At 48.2% G+C, this 27269-nt stretch overlaps 1 protein-coding gene across 5 annotated transcripts in view; it reads left to right on the top strand.

The window, feature by feature from the left end:
- IQCH (IQ motif containing H) overlaps positions 1 to 27269 on the top strand; it is a 122364-nt gene that overhangs the window by 90021 nt on the left and 5074 nt on the right. For 3 of the 5 annotated variants that reach the window (XM_075006475.1, XM_075006478.1, XM_075006476.1), the window contains 3 exons: positions 3319 to 3486; positions 20228 to 20353; positions 22046 to 22107. In XM_075006475.1, coding sequence (XP_074862576.1) covers positions 3319 to 3486; positions 20228 to 20353; positions 22046 to 22107 — 356 coding nt within the window. Of the gene's footprint in view, positions 1 to 3318; positions 3487 to 20227; positions 20354 to 20661; positions 20837 to 22045; positions 22108 to 27269 lie in introns of those variants that run through there. The other 2 variants (XM_075006477.1, XM_075006479.1) reach the window with 2 other exon arrangements.

A 27269-nucleotide genomic window follows, 5' to 3' on the forward strand; every position in this document is an offset into this window, starting at 1 on the left:
ACGCTGAAACCATCTAATGCGGTGGCATTTTGAAAATTCCCTCTCACTTCCATAGAAAGTGACTATGTAGGCCTACATTCTTTGGGAAAATGAAGCATTGTAATTGGTGAAAGTTCTCTCTCTTGTTAAGCAAAGCCAGCCATCAGCATCTGATTTGCATTTTATACCATGCAGCAGGAAATATTTAAGTTGACAAATAGCATATTTAATACAGCAACAGATACTTGGCAGTTAGTTATTAACAACTGTTACAGATGTGATTTATTTGCTGTTATGAAAAGGGCATTACTGTGCGAATGCGATTAAGAAATTAGCTCCAGTTTAGCAAGAGGCCTTGGCTGCCTGACCTCTTAATATCCTTATAATGATGCCATTTACCACTCAAAGGCGTTTTCAAGTCACTCACTGCTAGGTTTGTTTTAAGAGTCCATTCTAGGGCAGATATTTTATGTATGTTAATGTATCTGATTGCAGGGACAGACATATGGATGTTGGTGCTAGTCTACACTAGACTTGCCACAGTGATGCCACTGTACTGAGAGGTCTCCTGTGGACATAATTACTCCACCTCTCCAAGTGGCAGTAGCTATAGTGGCAGGAGAGTTTCTCCTGCCAACAGAGCACTGTCCACATCAGTGCTTAGGCTGGTGTCATTCATGTCACTTGGAGAGTGTCCTTTTCACACCCCTGAGCAACTTCAGTTATACCAGAGTAAGTTCCAGTGTATACTAGCCCTAAATGTGAAAAACATAGGAGCAAAATTATGTGTAGGGTTCTGTGACTACAACAGTCTGATAGGAGGATTCCAGGAGCTTCCATAGACACAGTGTGGTCTTTATGCTCCCTTTATCACAAAGCTGAAGCTATTGCCACTGCTAACAAAAGTCTCCTAAAAGGGGATGAGAAACGCTTTCCTTTCTCCTCCCCATCAGCCACTAGAGCAGGCTGGGCTCAAAGAGGATAAATGCTATATCCCCTTAGGGTATGACACAGCGGCCTCCCTCCCTGTCCATCTTCTCCATTGAGCTCCAGCAAACATCATACATGTCAGGCATGAAGCTTCCAAGACCTGCATCTGGGACGGTCACCTCTGCAGCATGTGTGGTAGCTCTTAGAGGCACAAGAGCCTCTTCCTGAAAATATGTTTACATTTAGTTTCCTACAGTGAAAGTATATTGTTGTTATTAGCTATGCAGGGCTTTGCAGATGGTCCACAAGATATTTGGTCATATATTTAATGGTGTGCTGGAAAGAACAATGCTTAGGTCACAAGCCTAGGACCTGGAAGAACACAGTTCAGGTCCCTGCTGGGCCAGACTTCCTCTGTGCACTTGGATGTGTATCTCTGGGGCTTAGCTCCCAATCTGTAAAAGGAGGGCTAACAGCACTACCCTACCTTGCAGAGGCGTTATGATGATAAATCCATCATATGAATGATGGGAGTGTCACACTTGCAGGTGCAACTCAGGCTGGCAAGAGGGCACTGCTTGTATTATTGTCCTGAGTGGGTGTGGTTTTGTTGCTGTCTTAAGTGAAAGAGGGAACTTGGGGGTTTTCTACCCCATGAACAGTTGGTATTATCCCTCAAAGTACAGCAGTGATGGGCAACTTAGGCTAGTGAGCAGGCTGCAGGAGTGGCTCTCATTCATCTCAGTGGGCCACGGGATTGTTGTAACCAAGACAGTCTCCCAGGATAGGTTAGTTTTGCTAACCTTAGTTTTGTATACCTAGAATTTGTGGGGTGAGCCAACTGAACCAGAGAAGTACTTTGGGTGCAGAGGGAACACACAGCTCTCAGTCAAAAGCCGTGTGCAGTCAACACATAGTTCACTGCACTTGTGCTTGCTTTACGTGGATGTAACTTCAGTAATATCAGTTGGAAAAACACCTATGTGGACAGAAACCAGCAGAGCCGTGGTTCGCAAAATGTCTTGCAGTCCACACGTAGAACCCTGGGGGTTGCATGTGGTCCACAGAACTAAAGTTACCCACCACTGAAGTAAAGGGTTTATTCAGACTGTGAGGGAGGTGACATGGAGTCTGGTGGTAAAGGAAGATCCAGGCTCTTTCTTGCTCATGCTGGTGTTTGCTAAAATGAAAATTGCTCTGTTGCCTGCAGTCTCTTCCCCTCACAGGCTTCATGACCGTTTACTGCTTATTTTTAAATTAGTGTAAGCTCACATTCCTTTCTTCAGGGCACTCCAGTTTAACATGTTTACTGAGGCAAGGCTGTCTGGGTTTGTACATGGGCTAATAGCATGTGGGGGAGTGGGATTTATAATTTTATTTATACCGTCGCTACACACACTTCGCCATGATATTACTGACCAGCGAGTTAATAGTTTTAAAATGATACCCCACAAGGCACATTGTGTGCAAAGATTATTACAGTTGTGTGCGAATACAGAGCTGGTTAGGTTCACAGGGGACCATATCAATTCCTATGGTAGATATTCATATGTTTTAGCTCTAATTATATATAGGCTCAGATACAATGAGCCAGAGTATCAGAACTGTGATCAAATTGTGTCCCCCGCCCCCAGTGCCCACATTACATTTGTGTGCTGGGGGGTAGTTCCGTATGCAGTGACCCGGTTTGAATTTTGGGTACATGTGCCACTCTCAGAACTCTAAAATGTTAGGGGCTGACTCTCTGGTCACTATTACTCCAGTCTGACTCCAGAATGATTCTATGGCAGTTAAACCTGCATGAAAGTCCAGGAAAGTGGAAGCAGACGCATATGCCAAGTCATGTTACTTGCTACATGCAAGATAAAGCCACTGCTGTTGACATTACCATTTACTTCAATAGGCATATGCATTGCTAAACAACGTCCTTAAAATCATGCAGTGACTAAACCATATTTTAGATGAAAATAGCATTGCTTTCTATGCTAACCTGTCCCTTTAACAACTCTCTGACCATAAGGCCCTCCTTGTGTCCATCTCAAAGAACAGTTTGTTTTTGTAACTAAGGTGTTTTTAACTGTAAAAAATCTTTTGGGGAGAAAATGCCAGTTTACAGTTCAGCTCCATTTATGAGCCACATGAGCATGTCTACATGTCTGTCCATTAATTCCTGCTAAGACTTTTGAGGCGAGTTTTGCTATTTTCTTCTTAGTCTCCTACTGAGCCTGTCTCTGCTCCCTGGTAGATATCATTCTGAAATTATGTAACAGTTGTGATTGTTCCAATTTGAAAGTGGTTTCTTTTTCTAGTCAAGTAAATGACGTACCAGAATTCCTACACCAGTGACATTCCAGATTCATAAAATAAACTTGAATTTCACTTTCTTTTAACCTTTTTATATTTTGATAGGTGTGGGTGACAGACCTTGACCTGTGCTATAGTGACCAGCTGGCCTTCACTCAGCTCATGTTGTACGTGACAAATGGTAATCTGGATTGTTGCTCCAGCCGCTTTGAAGTACCACTTACCTGGAAGAAAATGAAAAGTCTTAGTGTTCAGAGTGAGGAGGCAGAAACTGTAAGTAATGCTTCATTTAGAGCTAAGATGATTGTCACTTCCAGTATAAAAGGCTGTTCAGCATTTTCACTTTCAGAAACACCAGTTACTCTGTGGTTTGGGATTTCCTTTAGCATAATCAGCCACTGCTCTAGAGTCATCCACTACCAACAGGTTAATATCTGAACAGCTACTTCTTTAGCATTTCAGGAAGGTTAAAAAATGTGACTTCACATTAGAAATTAAAAAGAGAGTGTTTAGCCACAAGAGACTCCAGCCACAATTTGCACCCATCAATATTGGTTTTATTTATGGCTCTAACACCAAATGATGACTATTCTGGAGTAGTTCTCCAGTTTTAATTTTGTGAGACAAGATGTATGGATTTGCAGAGCAACACAATGTCAAAATAGCTAAAAGGAGGAAGGATGCATCAGGGTTCATGGCTGAGATCCAAGATTAACAGTCAGGATATACAACTACACAATTTCCTATGTGAACTTTGGGAAGACACTTAACAATAACATTTTTGTAAACTAAGCTTCTCTCTCTGCAGGATAGTGCTGATAATACTGCATTTATCCTAATATCCTTCCTTTTAATTTTGTAAAGCTAAATAAGGCATTATTTGTAAAACACTTTGAGATCCTTATATGGAGGGAGCTATGTAAATACAAACCAATGTTCCCTGTAAGCTGAGCTCTTGGGCAGCCACCCAGCAGAAACTCAACTGCCACCTAGATGAGTAGCTGAGCATCCACAGCTGGCAGCACTTATTTCTATTGGCAGTGCACATCCTCACGTGCCTTGGTGTACATAACAAACTTTATTCTGCACATGGATGGGAAAAAATAGAGGGAACCCTGGTGCAAACTATGGTTATATGTTATTGAATGTTTTTAAATTTGATAAAATGTTTGACCTGTCTGCCTTGAAATGGTCCTTATGATGATGGCTATCCCCAGCAAAAGGACGGACCTGGTGAAAACCTCTGGAAAAATCAGTGTGAATTAAGAGGAAGTGCCAAGAGAACAACTGCAGTAGTCTCATGTTTATTAGAAGATGTGCACACTGCTTTTTGGTATATAAAGAAGACCTGTGCAATTCTAAAAAGGGACAGCAAGTTATAATTTAGAGGTTAATGAGATCCTGGTTTATTGTTCTTGTCAAGTAACCACTTTAAGTTAGAGAGGAGTGAATTAGTCCCAGTAGTACATGTTCTAAAAATGAAAAGTAATCAAGTAGCAACTTTTGGAATTAAAATTCCATCAGGATTAACATAAACTCACCCTATCCTTAATTTTTTTGTCTTTTTTATTTCTTTGGTTCTTAATTCCTTAAAATTTAACTAGAAAAAACATGATCTCTGAAGATCTTTCTAAAAGAGGGAGAGAGAAATGTTTTACAGCACATGATCTGTAATGAATGATTAAGTAAAACACTTTGTGTGAAATTATGATGTTAATAATGAATCTGTCCTCTTCATGTATTATATATTCCCTTTGCTGCTGGGTCTGATATTGATAAAATGGAGCAATGACTGAGTTTGTGTGACAATTTTATTTTTAGAAATCCTTCTTTGAAAGAACAAATTTCCTAGATACTGCTGCTACTGTAATTATGTAGAAAACCAATCACTCATTATAGTTAGGATACATTATCTTCTAGACAGATGAGGCTAAATAAGCAACACATTAATAATTCATACTGCAGTTCATTATGCATGTGTATGCATGCTTTGTAGCTGAAATAAGCACCTCATCAACCTGATGCCAACCCTTAAACAATACTTCTGTGTTATTGCAGCCACATTCAAGTTTACGCTTGTTAAACTGCTACTTGGATTATTTTATCAAACATTCATTTATTTGTGGTACCCTACTGCAGAGAGCAGATTTTGGAAGCTCCTTTTTTAAGTTAATGACTTGAGCAATGGGTGTTATTAATTCTCAGAATATTATAAACATGATTAATTTTCAGGCAGAGATGTATTATATAATGATTTCAACTATGTCAACTTAAATGCATCAATGTCAAAACAAATATCATCGGGGGAAAATACTGTAACTTGTATGCTTCAAGATGTAGTGTCACCATTCTAAGAACTAAGAATCCAATCCTGCAAACACCAAACTCAAGCCCCAGTTCAAGAGAGAGTTTTCAGTCAGGACAGGACTTAAGTATGTGCTCAAATGCTTTGCTGAATCTCACCATAGAATTACCTCCCATGATTTTAAGAGCTGTTCATGGCAATGTCAGCACTAACCCTTCTAGTAAGTCTTGGCAGGGCAGGCCCTATTTAGGTGCCTAACTTCAATTGATTTTGCTTGGATTTAGGTACCTAAATACCTTTGAGAGCCTGGACCATAGTCATTTTAAACTGTGCCTGGAAAAATAATACTCATGAAATATGACATTTAAGGTTTGCTATATTTAGTATTAAGTATTTTTGTGATGATTCAGATGTTTTACTAAAAGATGACTTAGAATTAATATTAACCATACAGTTGTTCCACATTGTTTTATGTAGGGACTGATCCTGGAATAGCTGCACATTCAGAGCTTCCTCTAATTGCAAGGCTGAATTGCACAGCAAATAGCACACAGATTCTTGTATCAGACCTCTCATGAGAACAAAGCTACAATGTAGCTATGATACTGGAACTAGGGGTCATAGCTTTGCTGTTCTGTTGAAGGAAGTGTCTGTTGATTTCTGTGGGAGCTTTGGCTTCATAAGGACTACTAGATCAGGCCTACTGGGAAAAGGATAAGGGACTAGTTCTCTCGGTGAGGCTGGGTCTACATGGGCACCCGCTGTCAACAGAAGAAGCCTTTTTTCAACAAACCTCACAGAGCGTCTACACAGTTAAAGCACTCCGTCGAGAGTTTGTCAAGAAAGCTCAGCTTTTCAGCCGGCAGTGATATACCTCTCCCCAATCAGGCGTAATAACTCTGTCAACAATATTCTGTTGATAAAATTGCTGTGTAGACACTCGGTGACTGTTCTGTCGACAGAATAAATAGGTGCCGAGATGCACCCTTCCCCCAGAGGCACAACTCTATCATCCCTGCCTCCAGCCATGTTTAAAGGGGCCAGCAGCCGCAGGCAGGGAGCAGGAGGCGTGGCTATAGGCCTGCTGCACAAAGCTGCAGGCACATCAGGCAGCCACTCCCTGTGACCAAAAAACATGTCGCAGGCAGCAGGAGACCCCCAGAACCCACCAGCTCACCGGAGCCACCCCAGCAGGAGCCCCTGTCAGATCCTGAGTCAAGCCAGGGCACGCTGGTCATTGCCCTAGACTCCACCACCCTCACCAACGACAGCTGTGCATGGGCAACCCTGGACCTGTTCTTGGGACCATCTGGTGAGTACCCTGGCTGTTACAGCCCCCTGGGCTTGGGGGCAGGAGGGAGCAGGCCCCTGAAGGGCTCGCCACTCGCATGCATGGCTACGGTGGTGCGTACCACCTGCACATCAGGCAGACGCTGCCAGCCTCACAGGGGGCCCCTGTGACATCCTGAGGCACAGGAGGGCGGGACAGGCCACCCTCGCCAAGGTCCCTGCATGATGTGCACCATATGCACGTGGCAGACCACTGGGTCCCTCACCACCCATGCTGGGAACCCCACATGCCTCCAGGTGTCAGGGAAATGCAGGCCCGTCCCCTGATAGTACAGACACGCTGTGTGGCAGGGCCCACCTCGCGAGACGTACGCACTGTGGACAGTTCTATCCCTCAGCCCAGGGCTGGAGACTGGAACCGCTGGGGGGCAGGGGGCAGGGCCTGAGGGTTGTGCTGTGAGAAGGACTCACCCCCTCCCCATCTCTCCCCACAGCTGCAGCATTTGAGGGCCCTGCTGTGCACCCAGGCGGCCCCAGGAAGGAAGCAGAAGCAGGGGAAGAGCAATCGGCGCCCCTGAGGGATGGCAGCCCACTGGCCCCAGCACATCCACATCTCTGGAGGCTCCATCGTCAGCCGGATGAGGACACCTTTCCGACATACACCGCTGCCCTCCAACGGCAGCACAAACTAACCGAGGAGAGGATGTGCCAGGAGGACGAGCGGTACCAGGACTAATCATGGGGATCAGAGAAGTGGCTGGCCTGGGTGGACTGGCTCCTAGACATTGTGGAGGCCTGGGTGGTCTGGCCCACCCCACCTGCAGAGCCTGCTGCCCTTGCCCTCTTGGCAGCCGGGGTTCCCCCTCCTGCCTACGCTTCGTCTGACCACATGCTGCATGTGTTGGCACATGCCATGTGGTGGGCGATGGGGATGGTGGAAATCCATCTCCCCCAGGGACTCCTGGCCCTGCTGCCCAACCCACCGAGCTAGAAGCTGTGGCATTCCCCCTCAGCCCCCTATATCCCTGTGGTCCCAGCCCCAACCCAGCTCCACATTGGAGGCCACCCATGGGGTGAGAGGGGCTCATGTGGCCACTGTGGGTCACAGTCCTCAACCCCCCTCCCTGACTGATCCCCTTCCCCTAATTCAGGTTCCTTCCCCTCCCCCAGTTCAGGTGTCCCCCTCTCCTCCCTTTGTAATTAGAAGGACACCTGTAGTGTGTGTGTGTGTGTGTGTGTGTATATATATATAACTGTTGTATATTTCTTGTAAATAAGTATTTTTGTTACATAAAGGTTTATTTGTTTCTCAAACCCTGTGTCCTTCCTTGGGGGATGGTGGTGGGGAGTGCTGTAAGACAGGGGCATAGTGGGACGATGACCCCTCCCCGGGGGATGCCCTGGGGAGAGTAACTGGGGGCGATGGGCAAAGGACTCCCCCAGGGCCTGCCAAATGTGCACCCAGTCTATGTGCACCTGCTGGTTGGGGGCCATCCTGAGCTGTTCATACCAAACCACTTCCTCTGGCGCCCACCTCCTCCTCCTTACTCTCCACCAAATTGTGGAGTGCACAACATGCGGCCACAACTGTAGGGACAGTCTCCTTCCCCATGTCTAGCCATATGAGGAGGGATCAGAACCTCTCTCTCAAGCAGCCGCAGGCCAGCTCAGTGGGGTTCCTCACCCAGCTGAGGCAGGCATTGAAGGTATCCTGTGTGCAGTCTAGGTGGCCAGTGTAAGGCCTCATGAGCCATGGGAGGAGTGGGTAGGCTGCATCCCCCACAATGCAGAGAGGCATCTGTGTCACTCCCACATCCAGCTCCCAGTGGGGGATGCGGGTGCCTTCCTTCATCCTGAAGAACAGGCTCAAATTGCGGAGCACCCGCGTGTCATGCGTGTGGCCCAACCACCCAACATAGACATCAAGGAACTGGCCTCGGTCATCCACTAGGGCCTGCATGACCACCAAGTGGTACCCCATCTGGTGCTGTGTTCCAGGGCCCAGATAGGGATGTGTGTGTCATCCAGTGTCCCAAAACAGTTGAGGAAGCCCAGGTTGCAGAAGCCAGCTACCAGGGTGTCCACATCATGGATGTAGACGAGCCTCCAGAGCAAGATGTCATTGATGGTGTGCACAGATTGTGGGGAGAGGAGACCAGACGCAGCTGTGAGTCACTGGGAGGAAGGCACCCCTGTGACTCATGGAGCTCCCCTGCCCTGTCCCCCTGCCCTTTGTCCTCCCCTGTGCCCTTTTCCCCCATGCGGCCCGAGACTGCCTTATGTGCATTAGGACAGCTTCAACAGTGGACTTCCTGATCCCAAATTGATGTCCCACAGAGCTGTAGCTGTCAGGTGTTGCCAACTTCCACACTGCTATGGCCACCCTCTTCTTGAAGGTGAGGGCAGGCCACATGGTTGTATCCTGTCTTTGCAGGGCAGGGGTGAGCTGGTGGCACAGCTCTAGAAATGGGGCCTTCCTCATTCAGAAAGTCCAAACCCAGTGTTGGTCGTCCCACTGCCCCATCACAAGATGGTCCCACCAGTCGCTGCTGGTGGGATGCCACCAGACTTTTGGGGGCCCCTGACAGGAGGAGGGGTACCGGGGCCACCATCTGCAGGCTCCTCCTCAGGGTCGTCCTCCCATATGTAATGGAAGACCACCCATGAGGGTCAGAGGCAGAGGGAAGTATGGGAAGGTGGCGGGCAGGCATCTGTAGGGAAGGAACAAGTTCTGAGCTATCGAGAAAAATTAGATATGCACAAGTCCATGGGTCTGGATTTAATGCACCCCAGGGTACTGAGGGAATTGGCAGAGGTCATTGCGGAACCTTTGGCCATTATCCTTGAAGACTCTTGGAGATCAGGGGAGATACTGGATGACTGGAAGAAGGCAAACATAGTGCCCATCTTTAAAAAAGAAAAGAAGGACAATTCAGGGTACTATCGACCTGTCAGCCTTACCTCAATACCTCAAGGAATCCATTTTGGAGCACTTGGAAGAGGGGAAAGTGATCAAAAGTAGCCAACATGGATTCACCAGGGGCAAGTCCTGACTGACCAATCTGATTAGCTTCTATGACGAGGTAACAAGCTCTGTGGACATGGGGAAGTCAGTGGATGTGATATACCTTGACTTTAGCACGGCTTCTGATACCATCTCCCACAACATTCTTGTCTATAAGTTAAGGAAATATGGATTGGATCCTTGAACTATAAGATGGATAGAAAGCTGGCTTGATGGTCGGGCCCAATGGGTAGTGGTCAATGGCTCAATATCTGGATGGTGGTCTGTTTCAAGCGGAGTGTTGCAAGGCCTGGTTCTGGGGCCGGTGTTATTCAACATCTTTATTAATGACCTGGATGAGGGACTGGATTGCACCCTCAGCAAGTTTGCGGATGACACAAAACTAGGGGGAGAAGTAGATTCGTCGGAGGGTAGAGAGAGAATCCAGAGGGACCTGGATAAATTGGAAGACCGGGCCAAAAGAAATCTGATGCGTTTCAATAAGGAGAAGTGTAGAGTCCTGCACCTGGGGCAGAAGAATCCCAAGCATTGTTACAGGCTGGGGACTGACTGGCTTGGCAGCAGTACAATGGAAAGGGACCAAGGGGTTATGGTGGATGAAAGGCTGGATATGAGTGAACAGTGTGCCCTTGTAGCCAAGAAGGCTAATGGCATACTTGGGTGCATTGGGAGGAGCATTTCAAGCAGATCTAGAGAAGTAGTTATTCTTCTTCGAGTGTCCCCGTGGGTGCTCCACATTAGGTGTTGGGCTCGCCCGGCGCCGCAGATCAGATCTTCCAAGCACTTTCTGCTGGACCGCGCATGCGCCGGTGCGCGCCACTCCCTTGCGCGCTCCTGGCCACGTGTGCGATCCGGTCCCTGCCAGTTCCTCTTAACCGCTGTCGGCTGCAGACGGAATCCGACTAGGCTACGGCCACGTTAGCGTATTCAATGGTTTTAACTGTTTTCTTTAAAGTTTTCAAGTTCTTAGTCTATTGTTAAGTTAGCCAGCTGTTATTTCAAAATAAAACAAAAAAAAAAAACAAGAAACAACAAGCGGGACGGAATTCAGTCCAGTCCTAGTAACAAGCGGAGCACCGGAGGCCAGGAGCCTAGGGCCATTAGCCCTCCTGCCGCGGCAGGCTATCCGAGAGGGGGAAAACAGCACAGAGAAGGTGCTAAGTACCCCATTAACAACTAAAAGATTCACCAACAATGTCCTCTTCAGGATTCAAGAAATGTGAGTCTTGCTGAGAGGCAATGCCAGCATCTGATGGGCACAGTCACTGCATAAGGTGCCTTGGGGAGTCCCATGTCACGCAGAAATTCTCCTTCTGTGCAAAATTAACAGCCAGAGCAAGGAAGGACAGGGAGATGTGGCTTAAAATGCTGCTATTCAACAAGGCCCTCCAGCGAGACGTGCCGGAGCGGCTGCAGCCGGAGGGACCCTCTGGGGCCCATAAAAGGAAAGCTGCCTCCCTCACCCCATCAGCGCAAAAACGGAGAAAAGTCTCCCCAACCCGATCCCTGCCGGCAGCAACAGCGAGCGGGACGGGAGGAGCGCACAGCCCCCAGCCGCAGCAACAGCTGATCGGCGGCGGCACGGAGAGCCACGTGGAGGCGGCTCAGCCTCCGATGATCAAACAGCCGCCCCGCCCCGCAGGCAGGGCGGCAGCTAAACAAGCGCCGTTACCGGCGGCACCGCAGGCAGCGGCACCGACCCCCGGGGAACCGGCGGTGCAGTGCGTGCAGGCACGCAGCCTGCAGGCACCGGAGGACACCGCCCGTGCAGCACCACCCATGAGCGTGCCGAGCGCGGCGCGGATGGGGCCGAGATCCCCTGCACGTCAGGGGGCGGAGCCACCCCCTCAAGGGAGGGGGAAGGCTGCACAGAAAACAAGGCACCGCAGCCCCTCTCCAGACAGGGCTGCACAGTTGCTTTCTCTCAGCCCTCTGCTCATACTGCAGACTCCAACTAGAAGGCAGGGGTCCCCCCTAGCCTACCCGGAGCCCCCGTCTCCATTTTTACAACCAGCCTCGCCCTGGCTGGGACCACCTTCACCTTTCTTGGGGTTTGAGCCACTGGAGTACTATCACAAATCGCTCTCTCCAGTGTCCCAGGTCTCTTGACGATCTCACTCCCCCAGACGCAGAGGGTATGCACCAAGGGAGTGGTCCAGGTCACCTTCCCAAGAACAGTGCCCATGCTGCCATGGTCGTCCCTATCACGCGGGGCATAGACACCACCGGCAGTCTACCAGGGAAGGATCCCCATAGATGGTCCCGTATCCCCGAGGGCAATCGCGAACGGGGACAGAGACTCAAGTATCTCAGGGGGAACTGGTTATGGAACCCCGAGATTTTCCCTTGCAAGCTTCCAGCGAGCGGATGTACCATCACCAACAGGAACCGGAAGGGTCCAGAGAGGCGTATCCTAGTGGTTCCTCACTCTCCTCCCCGGACGAGGCTACGGCCCCGGGGGACGTCCATCCTCCGGACGATCTCAAACAGTTTCAAGAGCTGTTTAAAAGGGTGGCCTTCACGCAAGGCATCCAGACAGCAGAGGTGCAAGAGAAACACCATAAGCTCCTAAAAAATCTGAGACCTCCGGCCTCCTCCAAAATAGCAATACTGCTTGACGAAGCAATCTTGGAGTCCGCCACTATGATATGGCAGACCCCTGCGACTATTCCGCCTGTCCACAAGAGAGCGGATAAGAAATACTTCGTGCCGGCGAAGGGCATGGAGTTCCTGTTCAGCCACCCACAACCAAATTCCTTGGTGGTAGAGTCGTCGCAACAAAGATCAAAGACATCTCAATTCAAGACAGGGGGAACAGACAAAGATGCCAAGAAGCTAGAGCTGTTTGGCAGAAAGGTCTACTCCTCCTCCACTCTACTGTTGCGAATGGCAAAGTACGCAGCGCATCTAGTGAACCACAATTTCGACAACTACACTAGGTTAACCTCCCTCATGGACTCGCTTCCAGAGAACAAGAAACCGGTGCTCAAGGCCATCGTGCAAGAAGGCTACGCAGCCTCGAGGACGGGAGTGCAGATCGCCCTGGATGTTGCGGACACAGCAGCATGCTCCACAGCTACGGCAGTGGTGATGCGAAGGGAGTCCTGGCTCCAGACTTCGGGTATACCGAGGGATCTGCAGGCAAAGATCGTCGATCTTCCCTTCGACTCGCAGAAGCTGTTTGCTGAATCAACTGACTCGGTCCTTCATTCCAGTAAAGATTCAAGAGCCACACTTAGGACCCTGGGGATTTACACCCCTCCATACAGAAAGAAAAAGTACTACCCTCAACAAAGACGGTACCAGTACCAGCAACAGCGTCCCCAGTACCACAGGGGTTACGAGCAAGGGCGACATCAACAGCACCAGCAGTACAGAACTCCCAGGCGACGTTCCCAACAGAGCCGTGTGTCCTTGGGGCAGGGCCAAAGGCCACAAGTTTGACACACAGATCCAGGGCTGCGCCATCGCTACCATCGCACAAGGTCATCCGAAGCGGTTGTTCCACCATCGCCTCTGACCATTCTACGACCAGTGGCAAAGGATCACCACAGACAAATGGGTGCTGGAGATCATAGCCACGGGGTATGCCATCCCCTTCCAGTCGCTCCCACCGCCACGACCTCCACCCAGGCCCCACCTCCAGGAGGCCTCCCACGTAGTGAGGCTCAAGCAGGAGGTAGACCATCTCATGCTCATAGGGGCAGTGGAAAGAGTGCCGGAGCAACTGCAAGGGAAAGGGTTCTACTCGAGGTAGTTCCTCACGGAGAAAAAGACAGGAGGCTGGAGGCCCATCTTAGATCTTCGAGGCTTCAACCGGTACCTGCGCAAGCAACGCTTTCGGATGATCACAATCGCCTCCATCCTTACGGCACTAGACGATGGAGATTGGTTCGCAGCCCTCGATTTACAAGACACGTATTTTCACACAACTATCCATCTGGCTCACCGACGATTCCTCTGGTTCATGGTAGGCAAAGAACATTTTCAATACAAGGTCCTACCGTTTGGCCTCTCCTCGGCCCCCAGAGTCTTCACCAAGACCTTGGCAGTGGTGTCAGCCTACCTGCACAGACGGGGTATTTATATTCCAGTATCTGGACGACTGCCTACTCAAAGGGGCCTCGAAGGAGGAGGTACTACGCATGATACGTGTCACAGCAGGCACGTTTTCTTCGCTCGGCCTGGTTATCAATCTGGCAAAATCAAAGATAAACCCCACACAGGACATAGAGTTCATAGGGGCACGCATAAATTCTATTACAGCGAGAGTGTATCTACCAGAGACACGCTTTCGGGCCATCGGCTCCCTCGTGCAAGTCATCACCTTCAGCCCTACGGTGCCGGTCCTGACGTGCTTACAGCTGCTGGGCCACATGGCAGCGGCGACATTCGTAGTACAGAACGCCAGGTTACACATGCGCAGCATGCAGCACTGGCTGGCGAGCGTATACAAACCGGCAGCACATACCGTTCACAGGGTGGTGTCGCCCACAACAGAGGTGCGCAAATCCCTGCAATGGTGGGTAAACCCCAAGAACTTGCTAACAGGGGTACCCTTCCACCAACCACAAATATCGGTTTTTCTTACTACAGATGCCTCCCTCATAGGGTGGGGAGCACACATGGGCGAAGAGGTGACGCAAGGACTGTGGTCCTCCACGGAGCAGTCACTGCACATAAATATACTGGAGCTCAGAGCAGTGTTCAATGCCTGCAGACACTTTCGAGACCATATACAAGGCAAAGTAGTCGGGATCAGTACAGACAATACCTCCACCATGTTTTATATAAATCGGCAAGGAGGAGCTCGGTCCCGTGCCTTATGTACAGAAGCAGTCCGGTTGTGGAACTGGTGCATCGCCAACAATATAACCTTGAAAGCCTCGTACTTACCAGGCGCTCACAATGTGAAGGCAGACCAGCTGAGCAGGCGTTTTGCACTCACGCACGAGTGGCAGATCCGTCCCAATCTGCTACGACCGATTTTTCACGCATGGGGTTTTCCCCAGATAGACCTGTTTGCCGCTCAACACAACAAGAAGTGCCCATGATTCTGCTCCAGGGCAGGACTGGGACGGGGGTCCCTGGGGGACGCATTTGCGATCTCCTGGAGGGGCCCCCTGCTTTACGCTTTCCCTCCCACAGTGCTCATCCACAAAGTCTTGCAGAAAGCCAGGAGGGAAGGAGCCCGAATGATCCTGATAGTCCCAACGTGGGATCGACAGCAATGGTTCCCCCTACTCCTGCGCATGTCGGACTGGCCACCGATGCCCCTTCCGGTGGTGCTGGATCTGCTCACGCAAGCCCAGGGGTCCATAGTGCATCTGCACCCCCAAGGCCTGCGACTACAAGCATGGTTAATCCATGGCTCAGCTCCCTAGAGAGCACATGTACGGAGGAAGTGCAACAAGTCCTAGAAAGTAGCAGGAGGACTTCCACCAGGAAGACCTACAAGCAGAAATGGACTCGCTTCACGGCATGGTGTTCTACCAAACAGCTAGCCCCCCTTTCAGTGCCTATACCTGTAATATTAGAGTATTTACTGGACCTCAAGAGAGGAGGACTCTCTCTATCCTCGTTAAAGGTCCACCTTGCCGCCATTTCGGCGTTCAGACACGAAGAGGAAGGGCACACGGTGTTCGCCCATCCCATCGTTACCAGGTTCCTCAAAGGGTTGGTAAACCTATACCCCCCTCGGAAACCACTTCCAACTTCGTGGAACTTGGACCTGGTGCTTAATGCGCTAACGGGAGCACTGTTCGAGCCTTTGGCCACGGTTTCCCTCCGCCTCCTTACGATAAAGATGACCTTTCTTCTCGCAATCACGTCAGCTCGCAGGTGAGTGAGCTTGTGGCAGTTATGGCAACGCCACCCTGCACTGTTTTTTCTAAGGAGGCGGTAACCATACGGTTGCATCCAGCCTTTGTTCCTAAAGTTTCTTCTGAGTTTCACATTAACGAACCTATTGTTTTACCCTCGTTTTATCCAAAGCCTCATAACTCTAACAAAGAGGCGCGCCTACACCTCCTGGACGTGAGGAGGGCGCTAGCCTTCTATATAGATAGGACCAAGTTCTTCCGGAAAACGGATAGACTCCTAATCTCTCTCGCTCCCAAATCAAAAGGAGAAGGTCTCTCTTCACAGAGAATCTCGAAGCACATCGTATCCTGCATAAAAATGTGCTATGAACTCAAAGAGACTCCTTTACTGGCCACGCCCAGGGCTCACTCCACTAGGGCGGTGGCGGCATCAACAGCCTTTTTCAAGGGCGTTGCGCTAAAAGACATTTGCAGAGCGACGACCTGGTCATCCTATGACACCTTCGCCAAACATTATGCCCTTCACAGGGTATTCCAAGAGGATACCCATCTCTCGACAGCGGTCCTCTCGGGGACAAGCTGCACATAATCCGATTACCCACCTCCTATCTTGGGTTACTGCTGGGTAGTCACCTAATGTGGAGCACCCACGGAGACACTCGAAGAAGAAAGAAAGGTTACTCACCGTAGTAACGGTGGTTCTTCGAGATGTGTCCCCGTGGGTGCTCCACTACCCGCCCATCCTCCCCGCTTCGGATCTCTGTTTAGTGTTTTGCAGGAGCATCCGAGGCGGTTGGTCAAGGAACTGGCGGGGACCGGATCGCGCGCGTGGCCAGGAGCACGCAAGGGAGCGGCGCGCACCGGCGTATGCGCGGTCCGGCAGAAACTGCTTGGAAGATCTGATCTGCGGCACCGGGCGAGCCCGACACCTAATGTGGAGCACCCACGGGGACACATCTCGAAGAACCACCATTACTACAGTGAGTAACCTTTCTTTCCTCTTTATTCGGCACTGGTGCGGCCACATCGGGAATATTGTGTCCAGTTTTGGGCCCCCCCAGTATAAAAAGGATGTGGATTTGCTGGAGCAGGTTCAGCAAAGGGCAACAAAAATGATTAAGGGTCTGGAGCACAAGGAGTAATGGTCTGAAGTTGAAGAGGGAGAAGTGTAGGTTAGATATTAGGAAAAACTACTTCACCAGGCGGGTGGTGAAGCATTGGAATGCGTTGCCTAGAGAGGTGGTGGATTCTCCATCCCCTGAGGTTTTTAAGTCCCGGCTGGACAAGGTCCTGGCTGGGATGACTTAGTTGGGGTTGATCCTGGACTAGATGACCTCCAGAGGTCCCTTCCAGCCCTGTGATTCTGTGAGTGGCAGCTGCCTGTCAGTCCAGGGACAACTTGGGAGTTGCCCTGGCATGCTGCCGGGGTGTCACCAATGAGCTCTGCAGACTGAGGCTGTGGTCTCTATAGGGGCTTGGCTGTGCCAGCAGGGCTCTGCAAGACTTGCCATGTGCAGGGACCATGGCCAGTAGGGGGCGCCTTTACAGGCGCATGGAGCCAGCGGTCATGGAAGGGCTTGCCCTCCGCGCACGCTGCTCTTCCACGGTTAAGACGCTCACTCTATTGACAGATCTGGGTGCCACGTAGACCTTGTTGTCAGAGTGATCAGCCTCTTGTTTGTGTGGATGCTCACTGTCGACAGATGTTTTGCTGAGGTACCTCTGCCGACAGTGACATCTGTCGACGAGAAGCTGCCCATGTAGACATAGCCTAAGGTACAAAACTTGTGAGTGAGTTAAATGCCGGTATGGATGGGATGGTGAAGTTATTTTCCACCCTTCCTTCAAGCTACAGGTTTCTCTTTCAGTTTTAAAGGTGTGTTGTTAGGGCTGTCTCCATGCTTCAGCTGAGCCTGCTAGCACATGCTGATGTAAATGCTGCCTCGTCTACACTTGGCTTATCAAATATACAGCTTACAACATGGGATGTATTCTGACAGTGCCCTTCAAATCCTTGTCAAGACAAAACTTCATAGTGGCACAGTAACCTTGGAAAGTAAATTAAGCCTCTGGTCCATTTCCCATTACACTCACTGGAAAGATTGTCATTGATTTCAGAGAGATTTGGGTCAGATTCTGTCTTTCAGATAAATCCTACAATGAAAAACAAATCAGTATAGTGTTTGAGCCTGAGAAATGTGTATTCACTGAATTTTAGGTTGTGGTAATATGAATGGGTAAAATATAAATGATTTTTAAAAAATAATACGTTCCACATTTGCTAAATAATTTAGATTCTACCAATTTATACCCAAAGAATATCCCCTCATGCTCATAAAATGTCAATTAAATCTAAGAGATTATTTATATGAGTAAGTGATTGATTAAGGGTGTTGGTCACAGTACTTCAGTTATCCCTAACTGGTGTGATTTATTGAGCAGTTGTGCTCTTATTGCCATTACAGTTCTCCCCTTTCTACATATTTAAAGTGATGCTATCAAGTTTATTAGGCCTAAAACTGTATCTGCCTTGATGGTTGACCAGTATTGAAGAAGTTAGTTACAATGCCATATGTGTAATTTTTCCCTAAAATGTATGCATTCTGGAGTCTTCTGGTTCTTTGATCCCACTTCCCCTTTTAACCACAATTCCGGTTTTCAATTTTCTGAATGGGAATGATACCCCACTCCCTTGAGACATAATTGAGAAGGCCAAGAGTAATATACTTTCCCCAGTTCAGAACACTCTATTTTGCTCTAGAGCTACTTGACCAGTGCAGTCATGTAGTGTATAGATTTCTGAGCAAGCACAGCATACAAATGATGTCAGAATTAAAGCATGCCTCGTCCAACTTGAACAAGATGTCGTGGAGCAAATTCTGTCTTTTGGATGTGATTTTACTCAGGCATCATTCACTTTGATGTAATGCTGTGCAAAAGGTTCATATGGAGTCACAAAACCATCTAAAATTAAGTTAGGTGTGGGGTTTTACTATGAAAATTCGTTGAGCCTGAGTAACGTTTTCACAATCCTGGTGCCTTAAAGGCTCAAATTGCTTTACAGACTAGATCCCTCAACCTCCATTGACTTCAGTGGTGTAAATTGGTTCCACTCCATTGACTTTAATAGAGCAATGTTGATTTGCACTCAGTGAGAATTTATCCCGGTGAGCTGAGTGTCTTGCAGGATCATACCCTGAAGACCTGATTTTCACTTACACTACCTCCCCTTTGTATTGCTCTGGTGAGAGTGATGTAGAATGACCATAGTTTGAATGGGAATAAGTCTGTAAAGCAACACAAATCTTAAAGAGCTTTTGATCATTTGTGTAGCTAAACAAGGTGTGGCTTGCAGCATTTCTAAAATTCAGTTTCTAAAACCCCAAACTCCAAGAAAACCTATGCAAGTAATGCATTGCTATCCACTGCAAACTGAACCCACAGAGCTCATCCACATCTATTTTCAGTAGATATATGTGCCCATCTCAGGGTAGAATTTGCCCCTTGACTGCTGTAAGATGGGAATTACCCTGCAATCATGTGCTTAGCAATCACAAGGGTTCTGAGAATATTTATACCTCCTACACATTGACAGCTCTGGCTTCTGCTTTTTTATGTGAGAAATCATGATGTAGCAGATATGATATTGAAGAATGGTGGTTGAGGTGCCCTACGTGAGCCACATGTTGACTGTTTTGTTACTACTTTGATGATTATTGCTGAAGAAGCATGCTATTGGATTTAAGAGAAGTTGGTCATACACTGTTTTGGGATGCTTTCGCTCAAAAAGTAAACATAGTTTTGATTGCAAAACCCTTAACTTTTTGCTCTGAAGAATCTGTAAATCAAAATGAAATAACAAAAAGGAACTGGCTTTTTTGTTTGTTTGTTTGTTTGTAATATCAAAACTTCTTTCACTCATATGGTGCTCAAAATGTAGGCATTTATTGTCTCCATTTTGCTATTTTATGATGTGTCCAGATTCCTCAAAATGCAGAACTCTCTTTCAGACCTCGACTCATTGACAGGGAAGAAGAATCTCTAGCTGGGACTGCTCTGGCTCACTGGCTTAAGCTTTTCAGATTTGTAGTATCCTGTGATAACAAAAACTATATCATCTTTTTAGATGCTACAATATAAATAGTTGAGGTCACACTTCAAAATGGTCTCTACATTTTCAAACACAAACTATTATTAAATGCAGATTGGGTTGAGGCATCAAGTTATGAGATTTACATAGAGAGCCCTTTGTGCATGCAAATGCAGTGGCTGCATGTGCAGACCTGGAGTAAAGCCAGCTGTGAATTTGGCTCTGGGGAATCTATACACAATCCTCTGTTTGTAGCTCAAGAAACTCCATTGACTGTTGCACTGGAATTTCCATTCATATCAGTAGCTGTTGAGCAGCTACACTGGTTCTGAGTTACATATTCAACTGATACTGATATGAATGGGAACAATACCATGAATAGGATTTACACCAGCGTAATGGACAGCGAAAGTCATTTATGTTTAAATAGCAAATTGTAAGTGTGTCATATGAAATGAAGAATCATGTGTTGTTTTTTCCAGCCTTCTACAGTAAGCACCCGTTATGCAGTAATGAGCAGTCAGCTGAGGCACTCCAACCTTTCAGTAATTTACTATAGTGTTCTCCTCCAGATATGTAAGGCTCATGGCATTGGATTTGATGTCCAGGTATGAAAAGAGAAAAATGTATAGAAAAGTGTAATTGTAGTCACTCTGCCCAACTTCTGTTTGGAAACTATAACATTCTGAAATCATACAGCATAATGCCACCTGTATGAGTTCTGCTATATCAGATAAAATGCATGATAAAATTGTCATAGCTTGTTTGTGCCATAAAGCAGACCCTCTTAACACACAACTCTTTTTAACAGATACACTGAGGCTAATGTATGAAAGCTAAATTAAAAAGGGTTCTTTAGCAGGCTCCATATAAATTAGTCTGGTTTAGCAACAGATTTCCTGTTATTTTCCTTTAGATTAAGTATATTTAGTTGACTCCTTACTGGGCTACTATGCTGAGGATCTGTATGAGTGGGCTTAAAAGTGAAGGTGATTCGGTGAAAAATGAGAACAGGAGAATGAGAGACCTCAGGTGGTAACAGAGTAAAGAAGGCTGGATGCAGAGGAACAAACTTCACTGGAAAAAGAAGAGGTAAAGGATTGTGAATGATGCAAGAAAAGAGCAATGAAAAAGTACGAGAGGAATGTGGAAAAAGAGGGTAGCTTGGTAGAGAGGGAATAGGAAACAGAGAGAGTATCTGGCTGCTAGGGCAGAAGTGTTCTACATGGTCGCTCAGCAAAGACTTCATGCTCCCCTGTTCACTTTTCATATCTGGAGAAATTTCTCACACTTCCAGATATGATAGTGAGTGCTTAGTGCCTCTGAAAATCAAGCCTTGTGCATTTTGCCACAAACTCCACAGAAACAAGGATCTAGCCCATAATGAATTAGAACATATAATGAAGAATAAAAATAAAATTCAGTTTCTTTGAACAGAATAGAATACTGATGGTCAAGGGTCTGCAACCTGTGGCTCCATAGCCACATGCGGTTCTTTAAAGACTTCTTTTTGGCTCCCAAAGCTATAATATTTTAAAATGTTTAAAAAAATCCTGATTATTTTCAATAAATGGTGAATGTCTAAAGCCCAAAAATGAATCACTCATATCTCAGTATCAAACGACACGTGAGCTGGAAACACTGGATAACTCCTCTTAGCTTCCTCTAGGGAGAGAAGGTTCAGGAGTGAATGTCAGGAAGACAGTGGTACAAGCACACACATAAAGTGTGAGGAAACAAAATATGTAAAATATTTGTAAACATCCTGCAGTAAACATGTATTGCATTACAAATCATTGTGTGTGTGCTGTTCTTAAAATAGGGGTTACAAAAGTACAGTTTAACATTATTTATTAAGGACCATCTCGTATTCATATACATTGCAGCTCTTGAATTATTGAGTTTTTTACCAAATTTGAAAAAATGGCTCTTCTTGCTATTTTAGTTGCTGATCCCTGGTCATGATCCTTCATTATCTCGCTGAATTAACAAAGTGTATACAGAAACCATTTTTTAAAAGATCCATGACTACCCGCCATTATAAAAGGCACAAAATATCTGTTTCTGAATAGACTCTAAAATGTGGATAAATTTATACAGAATTATTTTATTGTATTCTGCAGTACAAATTACTTAGATTACACAAAGTCATAATCCATTGCATATACTTTAAAACTGTATTTTTGATTACATGATTTTTACTTACATCATTGCACAACACGTTTCAGCATCCGTTATTGTAAGTATCAATATGTATGTACACAGTTTTAAGCAACAGTTATCTTTTTTCAATGTAATAGGAAAAAAAAGGAACAATTTTTATACTGTATGAAGATCGCAAGCGGTACAGACTGGGAATGATGTAAGTGCACAGTATAAGTTTAATAGCAAGATAAACAAGTGAACATTTATTTGAGCTGAAGAAGATGAAAATACAATGTATTATTGAACTGGATTTTAATAAAACTGTTGATTTACTGGAAGACCATCTGGCAATTCAGTGATTGTCTTTAGTTATGATGTGATGACTTCCAATAATGGTTCTAAGGAAATAAAATTAGCAAGAAACTCAACAGAAGGGAAAGTGTAAGAGATAGAGGGTGCATTTTTAAAAGAGACTTGACAAGCCGTGATTGCAGTGCTTTTAAAAACGGAACATGCTTTTAAAAATGGAACTTCGGCACTTTTGAAAATGTAACCCCTAAATTTGTGTTGTTTCTACCCTACTGCACCTTACACCTTTTCTCTGCCCCTCTGAGAATCGCAATCAATTCCTAAAATATAACTCTCACCACCTTACACGTCACTGATCTTATGAAATGAAGCTAACCACTATCATTAGATTCTTAGGTGTGCAAGCAGGGAAGAGGCTGAGGGGGATGCACCCGAACATTGAACTTCATGAGGCTAGAGCCAAATAGCCAAAGGGAGTGGAGGGTGGCAATGGCTGCATTTCTCTTCACATTGACCCACAGAGCTAGCTAGTTGTGTAGACGAATGTGTGCTATATACTGCCTAGAACCATAGCAGTGGCCACATGGATCATTTGTATTATTCTCAGTATTATTCTTCTTCGAGTGGTCCCCGTGGGTGCGCCACAATAGGTGTCGGGCTCGCCCAGCACCGCAGATCGGAAATCTTCCAGCAGTTTCTCCTGGATCATGCATGCACCGGTGTGCGCCGCTCCCCTGCGCGCCCCCGGCCACGTGCGCGATCCAGTCCCCGCCAGTTCCTTCTCAACCGCCATCGGCTGCAGACGGAATCCGCTCAGGCTACGGCCAGAGTCAGATTAGATAGTGTTTCTACGTGTAAATTGTTGGTTTTTTCCGGTAAAAAAAAAAAGAGGACAAAGAGAATATCAAAAATATATATATATATATATATAATAAAAAGAGAGAGAGGAGCAGAGAAGAAGAGTGGATGTGAAGGCCAGTAGGCCGCCAGCTGCCCCGCAGGCCGATGACCGTGATTCGGGTAAACAGGCACGGATTAAGTGCTAAGTACCCTATTAACAGTAAAGAACTCACCACAATGGCCTCTTCAGGTTTTAAAAAGTGAGAGTCCTGCTGTGAAGCTATGCCGGCCTCCGATGGGCATAGTGAATGCATCCGCTGCCTGGGGGAATCACGTTACCCAGAAGTGTTCTCACTGTGCTAAGCTCACAGCCAGGGCCAGGAAAGACAGAGAAATGCGTCTTAAAATGCTCATTTGACAAGGCCCTCCAGCCAGACTTGCCAGAGAAGCCTCACCCAGAAGGGCCCTCTGGGTTACATAAGAAGAAGGCAGCTTCTCTGACTCCCTCGGTGCAGAAACGGAGGAAACTCTCCCCAGCTCGATCCTTGCCGGCGGTTTCAGCGAGCGGGACGGGCGGAGCACACTGCCCCCAGCCGCATACTCAGGCAAGTGGCAGCGCGGCAGCGCACATGGCAGAGGCTGAGCTTCCAGTTACACAACAGCCGGCACGCGCAGCGCCTAGAGCGTCAGCGAGGCAAGCGCCGGAACCGGTGGCACCGCCACAGGCGGCACCGGCCCCCGCGGTGCAGGGCCGCCAGGCACGGAGACTGCAGGCACCGGAGGAAGTTACCTGCGCGGCACCGCAGCTGAGCATGCCAAGCGCAGCGCTGACAGCAGGGCCGAGATCCCCGGCGCGGGAGGGGGCGGTGCCAGCCCTGCAGGGGAGGGGCAAGGCAAAATCAAAAGCCCGGCACTGCAGCCCTTCTCCGGACAGGGCTGCGCTGCTACTAGCAACAAGCCCTCCCCCTGTGCTACACACGCCGCCCAGAAGGCCTGGATCTCCACCAGCCTATCCAGAACCTCCTTCTCCGTTCCTCCAACCAATGTCACCATGGCTTGGGCCACCTTCACCTTTTCTGGGACTGGATCCCCTGGAGTACTATCACAAACCAGTTTCACCTCTATCTGTGTTGTTGCGGAGGTCTCGCTCTCCCAGACATTGGGGGTACACACCCCAAGAGTGGTCTAGGTCTTCATCCCCGGACCCTTGCCCGTGCTGCCATGGTCGTTCTTATCATGCTGGACACAGACACCCCAGGCCGACGCCCAGGGGCAGGTCCCCCCCGGCCGTTCAATACCCCCGTGGACACTCCTGACCCGGGATGGAAACAGTTATCTCAAGGGGAGTTAATTTTAGAACCCCGAGACTTTCCTTTACAATCCTCCAGCGAGCAAGTGTATCATCGGCCGCAGGAGCCTGAGAGTTCGAGGGAGGTTTACCCTAGTGGTTCCTCCTCATCCTCCCCAGATGAGGCCATGGCCCCTGGGGATGTCTCTCCCCCGGATGACCTTAAACAGTTTCAGGAGCTGTTTAAAAGGGTGGCTTTCACGCAAGGCATTCAAACAGCAGAAGTGCAGGAGAAACATCACAAACTCCTGAAAAATTTGAGACCCCCGGCTTCATCCAAAATTGCTATTCCACTGGACGAAGCCATTATGGAGTCAGCCACTACCATATGGCAGACTCCAGCCTCCGTTCTGCCTACGAACAAGAGAGAGGATAAGAAGTACTTTGTCCTGGCAAAGGGCATGGAGTTCCTCTTCAGTCACCCACAACCAAACTCGTTGGTGGTTGAATTGTCCCAGCAGAGGTCAAAGACTTCTCAGTACAAATCGGGGGGATCAGATAAAGATGCCAAGAAGCTAGAGCTGTTTGGCAGGAAGGTATATTCCTCTTCTACCCTGCTATTGAGAATGGCAAATTATGCGGCACACCTAGCGAACCATAATTTTGATAATTACTCCAGGCTTACTTCTCTCATGGATTCACTTCCGGAAGATAAGAAGCTGGTGTTAAAGGCAATTGTGCAAGAGGGCTACGCAGCATCGCGGACGGGAGTCCAGATTGCCCTGGATGTGGCAGAGACGGCGGCACGTTCAACGGCTACAGCAGTGGTCATGCATAGAGAATCCTGGCTCCAGACATCGGGTATCCCGAGGGACCTACAGGCGAAGATCGTGGACCTTCCCTTTGACACGCAAAAGCTGTTTGCAGACTCAACCGACTCGGTCCTCCACTCCAGTAAGGACTCGAGAGCTACACTTAGAACCTTGGGTATTTATACTCCTCCATATAGGAAGAAAAAATATTATCCTCAGCAAAGACGCTACCCGTACCAACCACAGGTTGCTCAGTATCAATGGGACTACGACCAAGGGCGCCATCAACAGCAGCAACAGTACAGAACTCCCAGGCGACGTTCTCAACAAAGCCGTACGCCCTCGGGATAGGCCCAAAGGCAACAAGTTTGACGGGCATGTCGAGGGCTGCACTATCACTACCATCGCTCAATGCCACTCTCATCTCATGTTCCATCATCGACTCAGACCGTTTTACCCCCAATGGCAAAAGATCACCACAGACAAATGGGTGCTGGAGATCATAGCCACGGGTTACGCGATCCCTTTCCAGTCGCTCCCACCGACGAAGCCTCCCTCCAGGCCTCACCTCCGGGACGCTGCCCACGAGGCAAGGCTCAAGCAGGAGGTGGACCACCTTATGTTCATAGGGGCGGTAGAAAGAGTGCTGGAACAATTCCAGGGGAAAGGTTTTTATTCACGCTACTTCCTAACAGAGAAGAAAACAGGAGGCTGGAGGCCCATCTTAGATCTTCGGGGCCTCAATCGTTACTTGCGCAAGCAACGCTTTCGGATGATTAGTCGCCTCCATGCTGACGGCACTGGACGATGGAGATTGGTTTGCAGCCCTCAACTTACAAGATGCTTATTTTCATATAACGATCCACCCGGCACACAGGCGCTTCCTCCGCTTCATGGTCGGCAAGGAACACTTCCAGTACAAGGTTCTTCCGTTCGGCCTCTCCTTGTCCCCCAGAGTCTTTACCAAAACCCTGGCAGTGGTGTCAGCCTACCTGCACAGACAGGGGGTGTTTATTTTCCCATACCTGGACGACTGCCTGCTGAAAGGGGCCTCAAAGACAGAGGTCCTATGCATGATACGCGTCACAGCGGACACGTTTTCTTCGCTGGGCCTAGTCATCAACCTCGTGAAGTCAAAGACCGATCCCACACAAGACATAGAGTTCATAGGGGCACGCATAAACTCTATCACAGCAAGGGTGTACCTACCCGACGCCCGCTTCCACGCCATCAGTTCGCTGGTGCAAGTCATCACATACAGCCCCACGGTGCCGGTCTTAACGTGCTTACAGCTGCTGGGCCACATGGCGGCAGCAACGTTTGTGGTACAGAATGCCAGATTGCACATGCAAAGCCTGCAGTGTTGGCTGGCGAGCGTCTACAAACCGGCATCCCACACTGTCCACAGGGTGGTGTCGCCCACAACAGAGGTGTGCAGATCCCTGGCGTGGTGGGAAAACCCCAAGAACCTGCTAGTAGGGATGCCCTTTCACCAACCACAAATTTCTATTTTTCTTACTACTGACGCCTCCCACATAGGATGGGGAGCGCGCATCGGCGACAAGGTGATGCAAGGGCTATGGTCCCCTGCGGAACAGGCACTGCACATAAACATACTGGAGGTCAGAGCTGTGTTCAATGCCTGCAAACATTTTCGAGATTACCTACATGGCAAAGTAGTCAGGATCAATACCGACAATACCTCCACTATGTTTTACATCAATCGACAAGGAGGAGCCCGATCCCGTGCCCTATGTGCGGAAGCAGTCCGATTGTGGAACTGGTGCATCGCCAACAACATAACGTTAAAAGCCTCGTACTTGCCGGGTGCTGACAACGTGAAAGCAGACCAGCTGAGCAGGCGCTTCGCACTCACGCATGAATGGCAGATCCGCTCCGATCTGCTACGGCCCATTTTTCATACTTGGGGGTTTCCCCAGATCGATCTGTTTGCCACCCAGTACAACAAGAAGTGTCCCCAGTACTGCTCCAGGGCAGGAGTGGGGCGGGGGTCCCTGGGGGACGCATTCATGATTTTATGGAGGGGCCCCCTACTTTACGTGTTCCCCCCCACAGTGCTTATCCACAAGGTCATGCAGAAAGCCAGAAGGGAGAGAGTTCGCATGATAC

Source organism: Carettochelys insculpta, chromosome 12 (genome assembly GCF_033958435.1).
Source record: "Carettochelys insculpta isolate YL-2023 chromosome 12, ASM3395843v1, whole genome shotgun sequence".
Classification (NCBI taxonomy): Eukaryota; Metazoa; Chordata; order Testudines; family Carettochelyidae; genus Carettochelys; species Carettochelys insculpta.